The sequence below is a fragment of the Rattus rattus genome, chromosome X (assembly GCF_011064425.1).
Source record: "Rattus rattus isolate New Zealand chromosome X, Rrattus_CSIRO_v1, whole genome shotgun sequence".
In the NCBI taxonomy this organism is placed as follows: Eukaryota; Metazoa; Chordata; class Mammalia; order Rodentia; family Muridae; genus Rattus; species Rattus rattus.
Window position 1 is genome coordinate 102,291,006 of NC_046172.1, and position 18,010 is coordinate 102,309,015.

The 18,010-nt window shown below is 42.9% G+C and overlaps 1 protein-coding gene across 1 annotated transcript in view; it reads left to right on the top strand.

Moving 5' to 3' along the window:
• The first annotated feature begins 8,607 nt into the window (after positions 1-8,607).
• Il13ra1 (interleukin 13 receptor subunit alpha 1) overlaps positions 8,608-18,010 on the top strand; it is a 57,920-nt gene continuing 48,517 nt past the window's right edge. Inside the window, 1 exon segment of the mRNA XM_032890013.1 lies at positions 8,608-8,785. Coding sequence (XP_032745904.1) covers positions 8,704-8,785 — 82 coding nt within the window. The 5' untranslated portion in view covers positions 8,608-8,703.

The following is an 18,010-nucleotide window of genomic DNA, read 5'->3' on the forward strand; positions in this document are numbered from 1 at the left end:
GTGGAGAGGGGACACTGAGAAGGCTACTGAGGGTCTTGACTGAGATGCTGGCCTTCTGTCAGTGATATGTACCAAGAAGCCAAAATACGTCTTTATATGCTAACACTTGGCCCATCCTTCTTCTTTCAGTGACTGGGGTTAGAAAGCACAACAAGGCCAACTATGGGAAGAAATGGATGTCAGAGGCTAAATGTTCTGGGCTTTTTTTTATTTGTTTTTGTTTTGTTTTTGTTTTGTTTTGTTTTTTGTGGAATGAGGAATTCCCTGGCCTGGGGTATACTCTTATACAAAATAGCCCTGCTTAGTTTCAATGGAGTCACTGTGTTGACTTTGACGCCAAGTCTTGCATCCCCTGGGCTGTCACTGGAGGAAGGACACAACTTGCCTGGAGGGCAACCCCTGTGCCTGGTTGCCAATATCGCAAATAACCCCAGAACTTCAGACCTTTGGACAAGAATTAACAGTCTTAGTAACTCACCTTAGAAAGCTATGTCTTCCAAATACCACTTTACTACATCACTACAGGCTTTCGGGAAGCCTTGCTTATCAGATCAAGTCACACAAGCTGACTTCTTACTCTCCTCTCCTCTCCTCTCCTCTCCTCTCCTCTCCACTCCTCTCCTCCCCATCCCCATTTCTCCTCCATTCTTGAAGGTCTAGTTCAATTCCTGTCTGATCTATGACACCTTCAAAAGCAAACCTGACTACATTTGTCTGCCTCAACTTTTTCTGAACTTGACCCATAGACAAATGACTTTCTCCATTTTTGCTTATTATTATTTTTATATAACAATTATATTATTATAAAATATTTATAATAAGTATATAATAAGTATATTATAACAATTATATATTATTATTATCATTATTATGAATTTTATCTAATTGTTTTGTGCAACTTTCCAAAGTTTAGGCCAGGAGCACAAAAACTGTGCCTTTCATTTGTTAGTTAGTATCCCTCACAGCACCTAATGTGTGTGATCTATTCACAAACTAAAACATCATCTCAGTTTGGAGGCTTAGGAGTCTCTAGGCTTCAGGACACAGCAGCATCTGCAGTGCCTCCCATGCCTCCACTTTCACTAAAAAGGGTACCATTAGATGCCTCATTCTCAGACAGCAATTCCTTTAGTGGACTCTACCACACTGGTGGAAGAAAAACACTTGCTAAAGAGAGAGGCTTTTCAATTCAATTAGCCATGAGCAATGAGGGCATGGCATGTGCTACTAACCACATTACAGTCATTTGTGTATTTTCTGTGGTGCCAGGGGATGTCTTCCATAAGTCACTTCAGATAAACTAAGAATCTAAGTAAGAAAGGGACACTTGCTCTGTATTCATGGCTCCAGGACAAGCCCCCTGATGGCTGTTCCTTCTAACAGTACCAGCCTCAAGCTTCTGCTAGGCTATCCAGAGTCACTTGGAAGCAAAGTAGTTATTAAAAATGTGACATCTGACAGAGGGGGAAAAGATTCTGAGCCAAGAAAACATATTTGTGTAGAAAAAATGTTGGAGGCAGCAAAGAAGAGTCGTACAAGTGGCGGAAGCTCTCTTAGCCAGGGAGCACCAAGTGCACCTCTGCAGACGGACTGAAGCAAGACGCAACCTCTCTGGGCATCCTGAGTCTTGGGATACTTGGCTACAGGTCTAAGAAAATGGCGGAACTTTACGTTTCTTTAAAGAAGCAGCAGAGTTGCTGGGGGCTGCAATTCAATTGGTAGAGTGCTTGCCTAACAGGACAGAGAGCAATCCTGGGTTCGCCAGGCATGATAGCTCATTCCTTCATGCCTAGCACTTGGAAAGCTCTTAACTTTAATCTTAGTTCCTGGGAACCCGAGTTAGGCAGATCTCTGTGACTTCAAGGCCAACTTGGTTTATATAGTGAATTCCGAGATAGCCAGGGCTACATAGAGAGATAAAAGAGGGAAAGGAGGAAGAAGAGGAGGAAGAGGAAAAGGAGAAGGAATAGGAGAAAGAGGAAAAGGAGGAAGAAGAGAATTCCCCACTCAGAATAAATGGGATAAAATGACCTGTAATCCCAGCACTCAGAAACTTTCAGAGGGGGATTAGGAGTTCAGGAATTCAAGATCATCCATGTCTACATAAACTTTTCTCTCTCTCTCTCTCTTTTTTTTTTTTTTTTCTTGTTTTTGTTTTGTAAGACAGGGTTTCTCTTTTTTGCCCTGACTTTCCTGGAATGCACTCTGTAAAACAAGCTGACCTTTAACTCAGTGATCTGCTTGCTTCTGCCTCCGGACTGTGGGATTAAATTTCTGTGCCGATATGCCCAGTTAACATAGCTATTTTGGGCACAACCTGGGATACATAAGCCAGTTAATATTTTTTAAGGGGGAGTAGGAAGTGTAGTTCTGGAGCCTTAAGCAAAATACCATTTGAAATTTTTCCTTTTTTCCATGGATCTGTGTGTTTTAGGGGGCATGTTTAGAGGCCAGCGGTCAACTTTGGTTGTTGTTCCACTGATGTTATCTTTTGTATTATTTTATTTAACTTTATGGGTATGAATGTTTTGTCTGCATGTCTGTGTGTGTACCATGTACATGTCTGGTGTCTCTGGGTTATAAGAGGATATTAAGCCTAGAACTGGAGTTATGGATGATTCATAGCCTGTATAGGTACACAATAACCAAACCCACATCCTGTGTGAAGCAGGCAATATCAACGACCACTGGGCTCTCTCTAGAACCCACTCGTTTTCTGAAATAAAGGTCTCTCTCACTTGGCCTAGAAACTCAGTGATTAAACTATTGCTCCTTCAGTAAACCAAAAAGCATCACCTTAAAAAAAACAAAAAAACCACAAGATCTTTTGAAACAGATTTATTTATTTTTCTTTTATATGGATTGATGTTTTGTCTGCACGTATATCTGTATGAGGGTGTTAGATCCCCTAGAACTAGAGTTATATACAGCTGTGAGCTGTTATGTGGGTGTTGGAATTGAACCCGGGTCTCCTGGAAGAGCAGCCAGTGCTCATAAACCACTGAGCCATTTTTCCTAGGCGCCACCTCTTGAAGCTTCCCCCTTTTTCTCTTTTACAATGAGATTTTGAGATGCAGCTTTGACTGGCCTGGTACTCATGTGTCTATCAATTACACACCAGGAGTATCCTCTCTCCATCTACCTGTCTGCAGAATGGAAACATACCCAGATATTAACACCCTGTCAGAACACTTGGCTAGCATGGGTGAGGCAATGGGTTCTAGTCCCAGAATAGGAAAAAAAAAAAAAAAAGGCCAATTCAGGGACATTCAGCCTAAAGGGGGCAGTGCTGGCAATGAAGCTGGATATAAGTCTGGAGAATCGATCTGTCCCCATGAGACAAACCTGTAGGAAAAAAAAAATTGAGAGCTTGTGATACTTTGCAAGAAAGAGTGTCATTTAGTTTAGGAAGCTTACGTGGATGAGCAAATTGGCCAGGTTTGCACATCGAGAAGCTAGGTGTTGGTTTTCAAGGCCAGTTGCTAAGTACAGGAACGAGGACTATGATGTGTCTGGGCAGGATCAGATCTGAGACACATTTTCTAATGTAGTGAGTTTGTGGCTAGACAGTTTGATCGAGGAGTTGGATGTGATGTAAGAACGGAGGCTCTCAAGCCCAGGTGATTTTAGCATTCATTTCTGATGCAGGCAAACACAGGGTAATGGGGTGGTGAAAGCCAGGTATAAAGGATGAGGAAGATTATCTTAGTCTTGGATTTATCAATTTTGGCAATGTTGGCGATTTTGGAACTAATGTGTCATTCTGAACAGGCCAAATCTTGGTCGTGGGGGTTGTCCTGTACATTGGAAGATGATCAGCTGCATCCTTGGCCATTATCTATTAAGAATGTTAAGAATGTTCTCTCCCCCAACTACTCCTGACAGGCACAGTAACCAGAAATACTCCAACATTGAAAAATGTCATCTGGGAGTCTGAATCTCCTTGGTTAGAAGCCATTGCTCTAGAGTCATTAAAGGGAAATTCCCTGTAACTTCCCCTATTTCTTGCACTCCACGCTGTCAGAGTACGTTTGGATCTTCCTTAATAGAAGGCAGAGGACACAATGTGGAATATTTTTCTAAGCTATCAGCATATTTAGTTAAGCCCATAATGTACCCTGTTGTCTGGGTCCTTTTTTTAATTTATGAGGCTCTTTCTCAATGGCTAGAGGGAGATCTGATGAACTATCTTGTCTCTGCTGCTTTCTAGCTCCTGAAAGGAAGGACACCGTAGTGAGAAAGTAAAGTGAAGACATCCAACTGAAGCTAGGCATGGAGGCTCTTGCCTGTTATCCCCGAACTCTGTAAGGCACTGCTGATGGCTTGAGGCCAACCCACATAGTAACTACTGACTTCCAGGGCAGTCTGGGCTACAGTGCAAGACTCAGTCTAGAAAATGTATCCTCTCCTTTACAGTAAAACAAGACCAGATAAGCTAACTGAACTGGAGGTGGGGCACACAGGTGTCCCCAATATTAAGGAAGCTGAAGTGGGAGAATCGGATCTTAGAGGCTGGTCTGGGCTCTGTAGTAAGACAATGTCCAACAGGAGGAGGTGGGGTAGGAGGAAGAATAAAAAGAAACCAGCAGGCCTCACCCTGCCCCTCCCCCCCAACGCCAGCGTAGATAAGGTTCATAGGTCAGCTCCAGCCACCCCTAAGGCCAAAGTGCAAAAGAGAGAGATATAGTCTCTGGCCTAAGTCATAGGGGCTGGAAGGGTCAAAACGAAACTTGGTGTTACCTCATCCCGAGTTTGATTAGTCAAGGACAAACTGAGAGTTTCTTGTTTACTGCAGTTCCTGGAGAGCTTTCCGTATGTTTTTATTCTTCTTGCACAGCAGGGGGTGGCCTAATTCAATCTAGCATGCCCTTAGGCTAAAAGCACACAGAATCTATAAATAAGAGTTTGATTTTGAAAGAACGGTCAACTTTCTGCTTCCTGATTCTGTTGAAAAATGCTCAAATAAAATAAACAAAATGTTCTCAGACAGCTCAGAGAGCTGTGAGAAAGGGAAGTGGCTTATAGATTCACTCTGCACAGTAAACCAGGATCAGCTGGCAGTGAGAGGAAACCCCATTCCCTCCCCCTCCTGTGATACTTTTGTCTTTCTTCACAACAACATCTGTAAATTACTGTAGAGCTACTTGGAGGTTACTGATAAGTCTTCGTGTAACCTCTTGTAACTATTTCACTATTACTAGAAAGCAGGTAAAGCACTCATTCAATTTAGGGTCACTTGGTGCCTACTTTGAAGGCACTCCCAGCCAGACCCCAGGGCTCTTTTTTTCCAACTGGAAACCTCAGGCAGATGGCATAATCATTTTGGAAATGTTATCATAAACTTATTGTATAATGTTTATAGCACATGTCAACAAGTGTGTATGTTTGAGGTAGTGAGGAAAAGGGAGCCTTGGGCCAAAGCGTGCCAACCTCCTTACAGAGGGATTTGAAAAGGGCAATACTAGCTACCAGTTCCATCAGCTGTGGCAGTGCTGTATTCATAACCATTATCTCCTTCGCAAATGCACACATAGGCATGGCTTCATACTGAACCTTTTGCAGCAAGAACCAGTGTCTCAAGACTCTATAAACAAAGTCTCTTCCTAGAAATCTTTCTTGCCCCTTCCATCTCACAAGGCACTCTTCTTTTCATCCCACAGTTCCATGTACATGTTCTGGTGATGACCCTGAAACTGTTTGCAGTTCTTTCAGAAGTCGTTCTTTTTTTTCTTAAATTGATATTTTGTATATTTAACATTCAAATGCTTCTTTCATGGTTTCCTCCAGAAAACCCATCACCCTGCCCTACTTCTAAGGAGGGTGCTGCCCCCCCACTCCATCCACGCCCACCTCACCCTTGGTCCTGATTCCCTCATATCATCACAGGACCAAGAGTCCCCTCCCACTGATGCCAGATAAGACCATCCTCTGCTACATATGCAGCTAGAGCCATGGGTCCCTCCATGTGTACTCTTTGGTTGGTGGTTTAACCCCTGGGAGCTCTGGTTGGTTAATATTGTTGTTGTACTTATGGGGTTACAAACCCCTTCAGCTCCTTCAGTCCTTTCTCTAACTCCTCCTTTGGGGTCCCTGTGCTCAGTCCAATGGTTGGCTGTGAGCACCCACCTTTGTATTTGTTAGGCTCTGGAAAAGCCTCTCAGTCAAGTTCTACTTAAGAAAAAAAATCTTTGCTTGGTGCTGAGGACAGAACTCAGAACTCGGGATTGCTGTGCTTACTGAGCACGCATTTAACCACAGAGCTAGACACCTCCAGCCAAAGTTTGCCTTTAATGATTGTCTTCCATAGTTCGTGGCCTTCACAAATATTTACTGAACTGAAGAGCCTTCATTCCAGAGTGGAGTCTTTGTTTAGCTAGACCAAACATTCTGATGGCCTCTGGGTGAGGTTGAGACTAGATATATCATCAGCCATTTTATGGCTAACTTTTTTATAGCTACTATCAGGTATCTCTATTGACTTAATGTGACCAAAATGCATCTCAGGGGGTGTCACTATCCACCCAGACAAGGCTCTTTATCAGGGAAAAGTGGCAAAAAATAGTTTTTTTTTTAACCCATCATGTTCTAATGTCTAACACTTGCCTTGAGTATATTGCCTTACAGAGGCAAAAAAATGACTTTGAAAAATGTGATTAAATAAAACTTAAACAATAGACTTGTGTCTCTGCAGCCTGTGTGTGTGTGTGTGCGTGTGTATGTGTGTGTACACGCATCATGCGCATGCAGCATATGCACATATAGAGGCAGAGAACTCAATTATCAGGTGTTTTTTCCCAATTGCTCTCCTTTTCTTTCTTTTCTTTTTCTTTCTTTCTTTTTTCTTTTTTTTTTTTTTTTTTGGAGACAGAGTGCACACTGAACCTGGAGCTCACGTAAATTTAGCTAGACTCATAGACTAGCAAATCCAAAATCCAGGGCTATTCCTGTCTCTCCTTCCCCAGGGCTGGAATTACAGGTTCATTCTCCTGTGCCTGGCTTTTTTTTTTTTTTTTTTTTGGTTCTTTTTTTTCCGGAGGTGGGGACGGGACCCAGGGCCTTGGGCTTCCCTAGGCAAGCGCTCTACCACTGAGCTAAACTCAACCCCTGTGCCCGGCTTTTTTATGTTGCTGTTGGGGATGTAAACTCAGGCCCTTAAAGCGGCAAGGCACATTTATCCATGGAAAGAGCCCTAGCCCCAAATGAAGCATTTTAAAAATTGAGGATTATTTATTGTGATCTTTTTAAGAAGAAAATGGAAATAGGTTAGCCAGAGTCAGAGAAAGAGATGTATTTTGACCATGGAAACAAACAGAGGGTTTAGTGGTACAGCAACAAACCAAGGAATGTGGGTAGTGTCTCGCAGCTGGACAAGTCAAAGGAACAGCTAGTGTTCTAGAATCTCCAAAAGAGAAGTAGCTCTCCCTGCACTTGGGTTTCACCTAGTGAGACTTCTGATATCCAGAAATGTATTTATAACAGAGCTTTTAAGTCACCCAAACTGTGGGGATTTTCACAGCAGCCGCGCAAAACTCAAACAGCCTCTCATTCCCTCTCTCCTAACCTCAGAAAAGCTCATTAGCAAGCACCCAGTGTCATGGGTCCAATGTGTTACCTTTCAACACATTCTGTATCTTCTCATTACATATTCTTCACATATTTGTCATCGTGCTTGTGTAGGTGTGAGTGCATGTGCACACACATGCCATGGTGCCCACACATGCCATGGTGCCCACGTGGAGGTCAGACAACAACTTGCAGGATTGGGTTTTCTTCTTTCTCCATCTTTACTCACTATACTTTATGATCTCTCAATCTCCCTCTGCCCCCTTCCCCTCTCTCTTCCCCTCCCCCTCCCTCTCCTGGAATTGGTCACAATCCTACTCCAGTCCCAGAACTGTTAAGCACTTGTTTAATCTAGGCCACTGTGCCCAGGCATGAAACATCACACGTGTCTATAGTATGTACCTTGACACCTAAATCTATCGTATGTTGATTGTGTGTTTTAACAATTCAGCTACACAAGATAGTGACACTATCCCTTGTTTTGTGAATGTCACTTTAAAAATCCACTTCGATTATTACCAGCTTTCAAATATACCGGTATCCCTTCCATAAAGTAGAGTGCCACTAAAATCCCCTATTTATGCTTCCAAGTCCACCCAGAGAAATAAAGAAGGTTGGTATTACTAATCTAGGAGTCAGAACTTTGGAAACAAGGGCTCAGAGACCTAAGGCTAAAAGCCAGGTTTCCAGATTCCCAGGCCAGACCAAGGTTCTTTTCTGTCATGACTGCCCTAGTGTGTAGCAGGGTACAGCCTTTGGCACCTGGGACAACCAAGCATCCTGATCGAAGTGGGAGTGCGGAGAGGCCAGTCGTTGGAGCCCTGCCACAAAGCTCCAGGGGAAGTCGTCTTGGGTCTTCCAAAGGACTCCCAGGTAGCTGTGACAGGTGGTGGCGCGGAGAGAGGCCAGGTGACGCTCGGTGGAAGCCCCGGAGTAGCCGGCCCCGCCCCATCCCTTCCGCCTCCCGCGCCCAGGGCGCCCCCGCGCGCTCAGGGTTACCTGGGCCGTGGGCGGGGCGGCCCCTTCCCGTCTGCGCTGCTCTGGCCTCCAAGAGCGCGGCAGCCGGGAAGGGGAGCTAGAACAGAGGAGGCGGAGACTGCCGCGGCTCCAGCCGGGCCGGGCTCGGAGGCGAGGGGCTGCATGGCGCGGCCAGCGTGGCTGGGCGAGCTGTTGGTGCTGCTGCTGTTTGCCGCCGCCCTGGACCAAGTTGCCCTGGCCACAGGTGAGTGTGACCCCCGGCTGGTGACAGCCACCAGGGGGTGGGAGGGTGTGGGACGGACGAGGCTTGGCAGGGACATGGGCCCGCGGGACGCCAGGAGTTCGATCTCGTGGCTAGGGGTGCGCGCTGGAGGTGGTCGTCCGTTCGATGCCCTGTGCTAAGTCGCTAGTCTTAGCTTTTCGTGTTGAGTCTCCCGGATCCCGTTGGATTTGAGGGACCTGGGTGCCGGGGATTTCCCGGGCGCTGTGGCGGGGGGGGGTGGTGAGCCGGACGCGGAGACTGGCCATTTCACTTCCCTTGAGCACTAGGGAAGAGCCAAGGAGGCTGGCGTTTAGAGGAAGGGGACTGAAGGGAACAGATTTTTGCCAAAATGACCCTTACAAGTGGCTTTGCCTCTGAAGGGACGAGAAACCTTGTGATGGCACTGGGAACTTTCAGAGGGCTTCCTCGCAGATGCTCAGTTTGGAAGTGTAGCTTTTAGCGGTGGAAGTTAAAGGGAGCCTCTAAAGATGGATCTTAGTCCTAGTAGCAAAAGGACACAGGGTCAAGGCTTCCTCTGGCATTAAGAAATCCGTTGAGAATGCCTGAACACATCCGGACAAAACTCTTCCAACTTTAGTAAACAGTATTTCGTGGAAGATAATCTCAGATTTACGAGCTTTGCACATTGTTTCGTCACCTTACTGCTCCTCATGCTTGGTAGAAACACTCTTCATCTAAATGAACTCGCAGAGTCTCTGTGACTCGAAGGTGACGATTTCTATGGACTAGGCCTGCAAGTGCAGCAATCAGGGCCTTTTAGAGTAGGTTTTACATACACACACACACACACACACACACACACACACACACACACACACACACACGTGCACACACCAGACTTGCTAACGAATGTTTACCAAGTGTGCTGTGTTTTGAAATAAAGCTGAAATGTTAATTAGGAAATCCCCATGCTCTGTCAACAAAATATATGTGGCTATCTGTAACAAGCAGTGTTTCTAGGGGCTCTAATGGTGAGAAAAAAAATGGATTGAGTCCTGGGGTCATGAAGCTAGTTACACTCTTGGCAGAGGGTTTGTGTTCCTTCGTGTTAAGTAGGATATGGTATGTCACATACCACTGAAGTGCTATGGAGAGAAACAAGACAGAGTAGGGAGTTACAGTTGTAAACGGCACAGAGTGGCTGAAAAATTAGTGTTGAGTGACATCTGAAAGAGGCTTAAGTTCATTAGTCAATAATTGCCCCTGTTTCCTGGGTTCCTGGAGAGGGTACCTAGGACTTCACGCAAGCTAAGTGCTCTAGTGCTGAGTCACACTGATAATTATTCAAGTGTTTGCCTTGTTTGTTTTACTCGGAGCCAGGCCATGACGGTTGACTTAGAACTTTAGAGTATATAGAATAATCTTTGCCTATGAAGTATGTCCAGGTCAGTTGAGGATACCAGGTTTCCAGTTTATAGGAAAACTGCAGTCCTCAGACTTACCTAAGGTCACTTATCTCATTAATGTCCTGATTTTTACAGTGTCATTCCAACACACTCCCTCCTGCAGGCTCCTTCCCACACACACCTGAAACAACAACGGGCTCTCCAAATAAGACTGTCAAACCCCAGCTCGGTTTGTTTGTCACTACCTTAGACTGCAGAAACTCTTCACCCCACTAGACATCCTGCATTTGTGCTATGTTGTAAAAAGCGCTTGCTATCTCTACTTACTCAGAGGCTTAAGTTTTTATGGCTCTGACATTGACTGGATGTGAGACTCAGGGTTAGTCATTATCCCCTCCCTATGTGACAAGATTGTGTTCTATAGGTTTGAATCGAATGTTTTAATTCTAATTTCTGTGTTTGGGTGTTGATGGCTCCTTACGAACATTTTAAGTGTTTCTCTAGTTTTGATCCTGCTGAGGATTTAAAAATGATTAGGTTACTAGTTTGTTGGGCTCAATACCTAAACTGTGGCATTGCTTAATAACAGCTAGAAGACCCATGTCTACTGTCTCTCGAGCAGTTTTCTAAGTGCTATACTTTTTTATTTCAAGTTATATTTTCACAGGTCTGTCCCATGAATGAAGCCAATATATACTATTGGCAGAAGGTGTCTGTTTTTCTGTGTTAAAATACAGTATGTCCAAATACACAGTCCTATAAAGTACTATGGAGAGAAACAAGGTACAATAGGGGGTTAGAGTTTAGTTAGTAGTTTAGTTTAGTCTGTGGCTTAATAGCCCACAATGGTGCTTGGTTTAATAACAGCTAGCCTTGAACTGTTGGCATGCAGAAGAGCTAGGTAGGTGCCTCCCAATGTACTAATATAGGGACTAGGTGGGATCTATGAAAGTATATGCAGACTAGTCATATATTAGAGACTGGCTTCCTAATGGCTGGACCATGTATTCCAAACAATTGGCATTCAGAAGACAGGAAACTGAAGGCTGGAAAGAACAAAATAAACTTGAGATGTACCATTAGGAGTTATAGAATTTGAATGGAGAAAAATGATTCTCTCTCTCTCTCTCTCTCTCTGTGCGTGTGTGTGTGTGTGTGTGTGTGTGTTGGGGTTTAAGCAGGAGAAAAGATGAGGAAATGTCTAGTCAAAGAGCCTAGGTTGGCCAGAAGGGATAGTAAAGTCAGTCTGTGCAAAAGAGCTTTCTTTGCGCTTACACATCCTGATCAGGGCACAGTCTGAAGAAAAGCAAGCAAGAAGTCTTGCCTGGGCAAAGGGAACCATTGCTGTGTGAGCTTAGTGAAGTGCAGTATGGCTGGCAGATTCGGAAAGATTCACAGTATGTATGTACCTCCCCTATGTAGGATCATGACTTACAGTATCTTCCCATATTGTTGAGTTCGGGGGAGCACATTAGTGTGATTGTGGGATGATTGTGAAAGATGGGGGGCAGGAGTTGATGACTGCATGTGAAGGAAAAAAGGCAGATGATCTCACATATGACCTGTATGAGATTTCTTCTACTCTTTCCTGAAATCTGCATGCCTCAAGCAATTCCTGGAGATTGAACAAGAGAAAGCAAAAGTAATCAGCTAAACCAAGCACCTTACAGTAAAATGATTACTGATGATGTTAATCCGGGATTCACATTGACTGTGGGGATGGGTGATACACAGACGCAGAGGGTTGAACTAGATCTACTTGGCTCTTGTCTTCTTCCACACTCCTCTGTCCGAAGTCAGTGATCATCTCCCAGTAAATGGTTGATGCCAAAGCAAGACAGAAGCAGTATGCGTATGTCTCAGAACCTAGAAAACATACACAACTGACCATTTTGTCTCTGAAGAAAGCAGCTAGCTAGTTCTATAAAACTTGCTCTGTGTAGGAACTGTTTTAACCCTTAACCTTTGTGTGTGTGTGTGTGTTTGAGACAAGCTCTTATTACATAGCCCCCATTGATTTGGTATTTGTTACTTAGCCCAGCTTGGCTCTAAACTCTTGGCAATCTTCCTCCCCCAGCCTCTGGAGTGCTGGGATAGCAGGTGTGAAACATTACCTACCTTAACTTGTTTAGAATTTATAATCAACGTTTGCGACAGGTCACGGTGCTTATCCTTACGTTATGGATGAGAAAGTTGGGGAACAGGGAGGTTAAGTAACTTGCCACAGAGTAGCTGCAGAGCTGGGATATGAACTAGGCTCCACAGTTAATGTTCTTATCACTACAGTGTAATAAATGAGATGTCACCCAAAGCCCCTAGAGACTATTGAAGTATAGTCACCACTTACTTATGTATATATCTGACATTGTTTTTTTTATTCATGTATTACAAAATCACATTTATTAGTATGTGCTTACAATTTGGAGATTGCATTTTCTGTTTTAGAGAGCATATGCCCTTTGCTATGTTACTAGTTGAACCCAGGGCCTCACAAACCCTAGGTATTCTTTAAAACAGGTTGTGTTAGATTGTAATTAAATGGTATGCAGGTTCTCTGAATATGTGCTTCAGCCTTTGGTGTCCAGGGCATTAGGGTTATTGATGCATTTTCCCTTCTGTTTCTGTTAGAAGGATCATGCCTTCAGCAGCAGTATCTTCTTTTTCAAAGTTGGGATTGTAGTGCAGCCTTCATTGTATTCAAGGCAAACGCCTTCTTGGTCACGATATATATTTCTCAGCCTATTTAATTTTTTTTCTTTTTCCAAATTGCGACAGTGTTCGTTGGTTGCCTAGGGGCTGCCTGGGAATTTTCACGACCCAGCTTCACCCCCAACAGTCAGTCCCTGCCCTGCTCAGTTTTCTGATAGACAAGATATAGGCATGTGCTACCATGCCTAAACTTGAATGTTTATTATGAGAAGGCATTTTGGTGGTGGTGCTGGCTGAGGCTTGAACCCAGTGCTTCCCTGCTCCACCCCTAGCTCCAGTTGCTTAGTCCCCCCTCCCCCCAGCTGAGGACTGAATCCAGGGCCTTGGGCTTGCTAGGCAAGGGCTCTACCACTGAGCTAAATCCCCAACCCCCAGTTGCTTATTCTTGTCAGTTTTTTTTTCCTGCATCAGTTGGGATAATGCCATGTTGATGTCTCCTTTCATTGTGGTTGTGTGGTATATTATATTGATCAATTCTCATATGTTGAATCATCCTTCCAGGAATAAATCCCACTTGGACATAGTGTACAATCCTTTTGGTGGGTTACTGAAATCACCCTGCCCGCATGTTAGCGGTAATAAGATTGATAGCTGAGATTACAATGGTTTCAGTTTTCCTTCAACTAATCTGTTTGTAGTTAGGATCCGATAATGCAGGCCTCAAAGAACAAATAAGGAAGTATTTTTCATTCTCAGGGCCTTTGAAAAATGTTTGGAAATGTATAACATTCACTTTGTAGCTACTTGGTGCAGTTTGCCCACAAAGCCATCACGCTTAGATTTTGAAGGGAGAGGGGTGTCAGGAGATAACTTTCGTCACTGATTTCAAGTTGTATATTTCTTTGTGATTTACTTTCAGTAGATTTTTCGTTTCTAGGGACTCGTGCATTTCATGTAAAATATCAAATTTGTTAGTATTGAGTCATTCATACTTCTTTCTTATAATTGTTTTTCATGTTTTAGAACCAGTGGTAACATACCCATGTAATATATCCATTTTCATTTTGGGGTTTTAGTCAGTGCAGGCTTTTCTTTACTTACGTAAAGATTTACAAATTACGTTGCCCTTAAAAGAACCCTCTGTTTTTATTACACAGCTTTACTTTCCCACATTTTGCTTCATGTATCTCTATTCTCATCCTCTTTGTAAGTTCCCTTATTTTCCTAACTTTGGATCTGCTCTGTTCTTTTTCTAGCCCCTTAAGTTATAAAGTTAGGTTATGCGTGGCTGTTTGTAATCCCATTTTTCATACTATCTAGGGAGTTTTCAGTTACTATTTTTTTTTTGTCTGAGTTGGATTTTAAGACAGGGTCTCATGTAGCTCAGGCTGGTTTGAAATGTCTTAGGTAACATAGCTGAAGATAACCTTTGAACCCTGATCTAACTGTTTCTACTTCCCAGGTGTTGGGATGAGACAGGTATGCACCAGGCCTCAGCATCCTCCTTTTATTTTTTTTTCCTTAATCTCTTCTTTTTTTTTTTTTTTTATTAACTTGGCATTTATGGCTACATTCGAGGTTATTCCCCTTTCCTGCTCTCCAAGCAAACATCCCTAATCCTTCCCCCTCCCCTTCTGCAGGGGTGTTCCCTCCCATCCCCCCCCCCACGCCCTCCCCCAACAACAATCTAGTTCATTGCTTCCTCTCTTTTTCCCTCCCCTTTTCCGCTATCCCATCCTCTTTTTTTCAGCCTTAGGAGTCAGCCTCAGGCACTGTGCATTTCTCCCTGTGGGTTTCTCACTTGTCTGTAGCTTGTGAAGTAGGCTAGGCTGACTGGACAGTAAGCCCCAGGGATCTGCCTGTCTCCATTTCCTCAGTGCCAGTGGGATTAGGTCATGCCTGGCCTTGATATCTGAACCATTTCTGCCCTTCAGTATTTTCTTAAAATTTTCTTTCCTTTTTGTCCTTCTTTACCCTCCCCAATACAAATATAGGTGGGAGCAGTGACAGGTCCTACAGGTCAGGGGTCCGTTTATTCTTCAATGTAAAAAAAAAATCAAACACCATGGTAAACACATAAGTCTGTTAGTGCCTTCAGGAACATGTGGCAAACTATCAACAGTTTTAGTCTAAAGAAAAATGCCCTCTCCACTAGCACCCACCAATGCTGTTAAGGGGTGAAGCCCATGAACCAACACTCCACTACGGTATAGAAGTTATTTACTGACTTGATATTAAAGGGTAGGTAACGCCAGGCTAGGTTCTAAAGCATACCTGATTGGGCTGTGGCAAAACGAAGAAAAAAGACAGACAGATAGACACATGGGCAGAAAGCTAAGCTTTCCAGTGGAGAAGCCACAGCATGTCAGCAAGCTCACTGTGTTTATTACATAGGATTGAATAGGAAGGTGGAGCTGTTGTACACAGCTGAAGAAGGAGGCAGTTATTACATACAGATTAAACAAGGAGAAAGGAGGTGGGGTGATTATATACAGATAAACGAGGAGGCAAGGTTTAAAGTATGCAAGTGGATCAAGGAGACAGGTTTAGCCAATCTCTCAGTAGGAGCTGTCTCTGTAGGGGCACAGTCTTCAGGCTGCAAATATCTAGCAGGTGAAAGGTCTGATGGACATTTTCTGCACAAACTATTAACATCTACACATAGATCAGAAGGGAAGGCTTGTCCAGTTCTCTCTGGGTCTGAGGCTAGAGTCCTTGACATGGCTGTGCCTTTGCCAATAACATACATTCACCTCAGGATATCACACACTCTGGGCTTCCTCTGACCTATACAGGTAGCAGTTGTAGTAGTGAGTCCCCATGTTCAGAAATGAGTGTATGGAGTTCAAAGTGCAAGTCTGGAAACACGTTGCCTCCTTCCCATCCCATCTCTCTCATATCTCTTCCATCCTGCCGCTTATGGTATTTGAGAGGTAGCCCCAACACTGTTCTTAGCAAAACAACAGGGAATAGGTTCGAGGGCATGATGACTTCCTGCCAGGCTTTGCAGCCGTGCACTTCCCACTGTGCTAAGTATAAATTCTCCATGGAGCAAACCTCATATCCTGTCAGTGAAGAGTTGCTTACCTTATATGTATGTGTGAGTGTGAGTGAGTGAGTGTGTGTGTGTGTGTGTGTGTGTGTGTGTGGTATGTATCCATATATATGTATATACATATGTATATATGTATTCATATATATGTATATGTATATATGTATATATGATTTTATATTCATATAAATACATAATACATACATACATATATATATATATGAATTAGCTTACAAAATAGTGGGGTTTGTAGTGTTTTTCTCATACATCCTGAGTTTTTATTTCTTTTCTTATCTCTCCCATCCCTGCTCAAGCCTTTAACTCCCATTATTCCACTGTCCAACTTATTTTCATAACACATATGTTCTACAATCCCCTCCCGCCTTAAGAGTTCTTCTCCTCTCCTGTATCATAGGTCCTTTCTGGATTCCCATCCTCTGTAGACCCTCCAAATCAAACACACACATTTACAAGTTCAAAGCTAAGATCCATATTTCTTTTTTTTTTATTTTTTTTTTGAGATTCACTGTATTTTGTAACACTTTATTAAGAAAGAACCTATGTCAGCACTGCTATGTAAACAATGACAAAGATCAAGGGAAACACATCAGGGATCATGTAGACAGTAATACACATTGTCTTTTATTATTAAGCAAAACATTTTTTGCATTACATTGCCTTCTTTTATCTTTCTGTGCCTTTTATCATTTGTTTAGCTTTACAAATTTCTGTGGGATAGCTTTTATTCTTTGGGCTATCTCCCATGTACCCCTAAGACCAGCCAATGCTTGATCATATTTTGAATTTAACATCCTTGCGCTTCTTTGGCATAGTACTCTAAGTATTTGAAGGGTCCATTTCAAGAGCTCCTCCAACTGTCAATTGCCCTTGAATTTGATATCTTCAATTCACAAGCACCATTATTCAGCACACAACTTAAGGCTATGGGTTGCAGTCTGATAGATCAGTTTTCAATAACAGCCTTTTGAACTATCCACGCACTTAAAACATTTGCATATTTTAAATACCATCTCCCAGTTCTGAGACTTGAAAAGTATTTCCAATGTTTTAAGTCTTGGATATTAATAAAATTATCTAAATCTTTTAAGTTCATGTCTGCATCCTCAGGGAAATACAGATGACTGTCAACTAGCCACCTTTGGGGAATATTCCCAGTCATCCCCCTTCCTTCAATTCTCCACATTCTGCACACACACAGTTTGGCAGGTTTTCACCAGTCACTTACATTTTCAAGCATCCTTACACACCTAGTTCTTTTTACTTGGACCAAATACCACATGTTTTTCCACATGAGGAGTTTTCACCGAAGAATTGAGAACCATTGTATTGGGGGCTTGCATTTCACTGCAAAACCCAGGGTGATGTTCTCATCTTCAAATTTTTCACCATAGTTTCTCCACCTGTCCCATTCTTGATTTGAGAGAATCATAAATTTGTAATTCAGGGGGCATCCTTTAAAAATGCAGAGGTTTCCCAGCTGTCGATCCAGTGCCTTTTTCTCCTGTACACAATGCACAAAAATTTTCTGCAGTTTTGGGAACAATATCTGCAAATAATTCTTCTTTATTTCTTCCATGTTCTTCCATATCTCTTTAGCCTTATTTTTCTGTTATTCACTCAGTAGTTTTCATTGTGTTATATTCAAGTTGCTGATTATTTTATTTGTTTAATCCAATCTATTTTGAAATACCTAATATTGTTTATTATTGCTGTTGTTGTTATTAATTATTAATTAACAATTGTTATTGTTTTTATTACTATTTTGGGGTTGCATTGAGGATCTCACCACATAGCCTGACTGCACTCTGTAAACCCAGGCTGACTTTCAGATCCCCGGGCGTGTTCTCCTGCCTGTTTTCTGCATGCCTGTATTGCAGGAGAGCCACTGTGCCTGGTCACCTTTTATTTTATTTTTTCAGCTCTAGAATTTGGTTTTAGTTTTTTTTTTAGGTTGTTACTATTTCTGTTTTATTTACCTCTCTTTAGTTCTTTAAGTATCTTTAGGACATTAAAAAAAATCTTTGTCTGGCACACTTACCCTTGTCAGGGACAGTTAATCCTGATTGTTTTTCCTTTGACTGGGTCATAGTTGTTGAGATGCTGCTCAGTGATAGAACG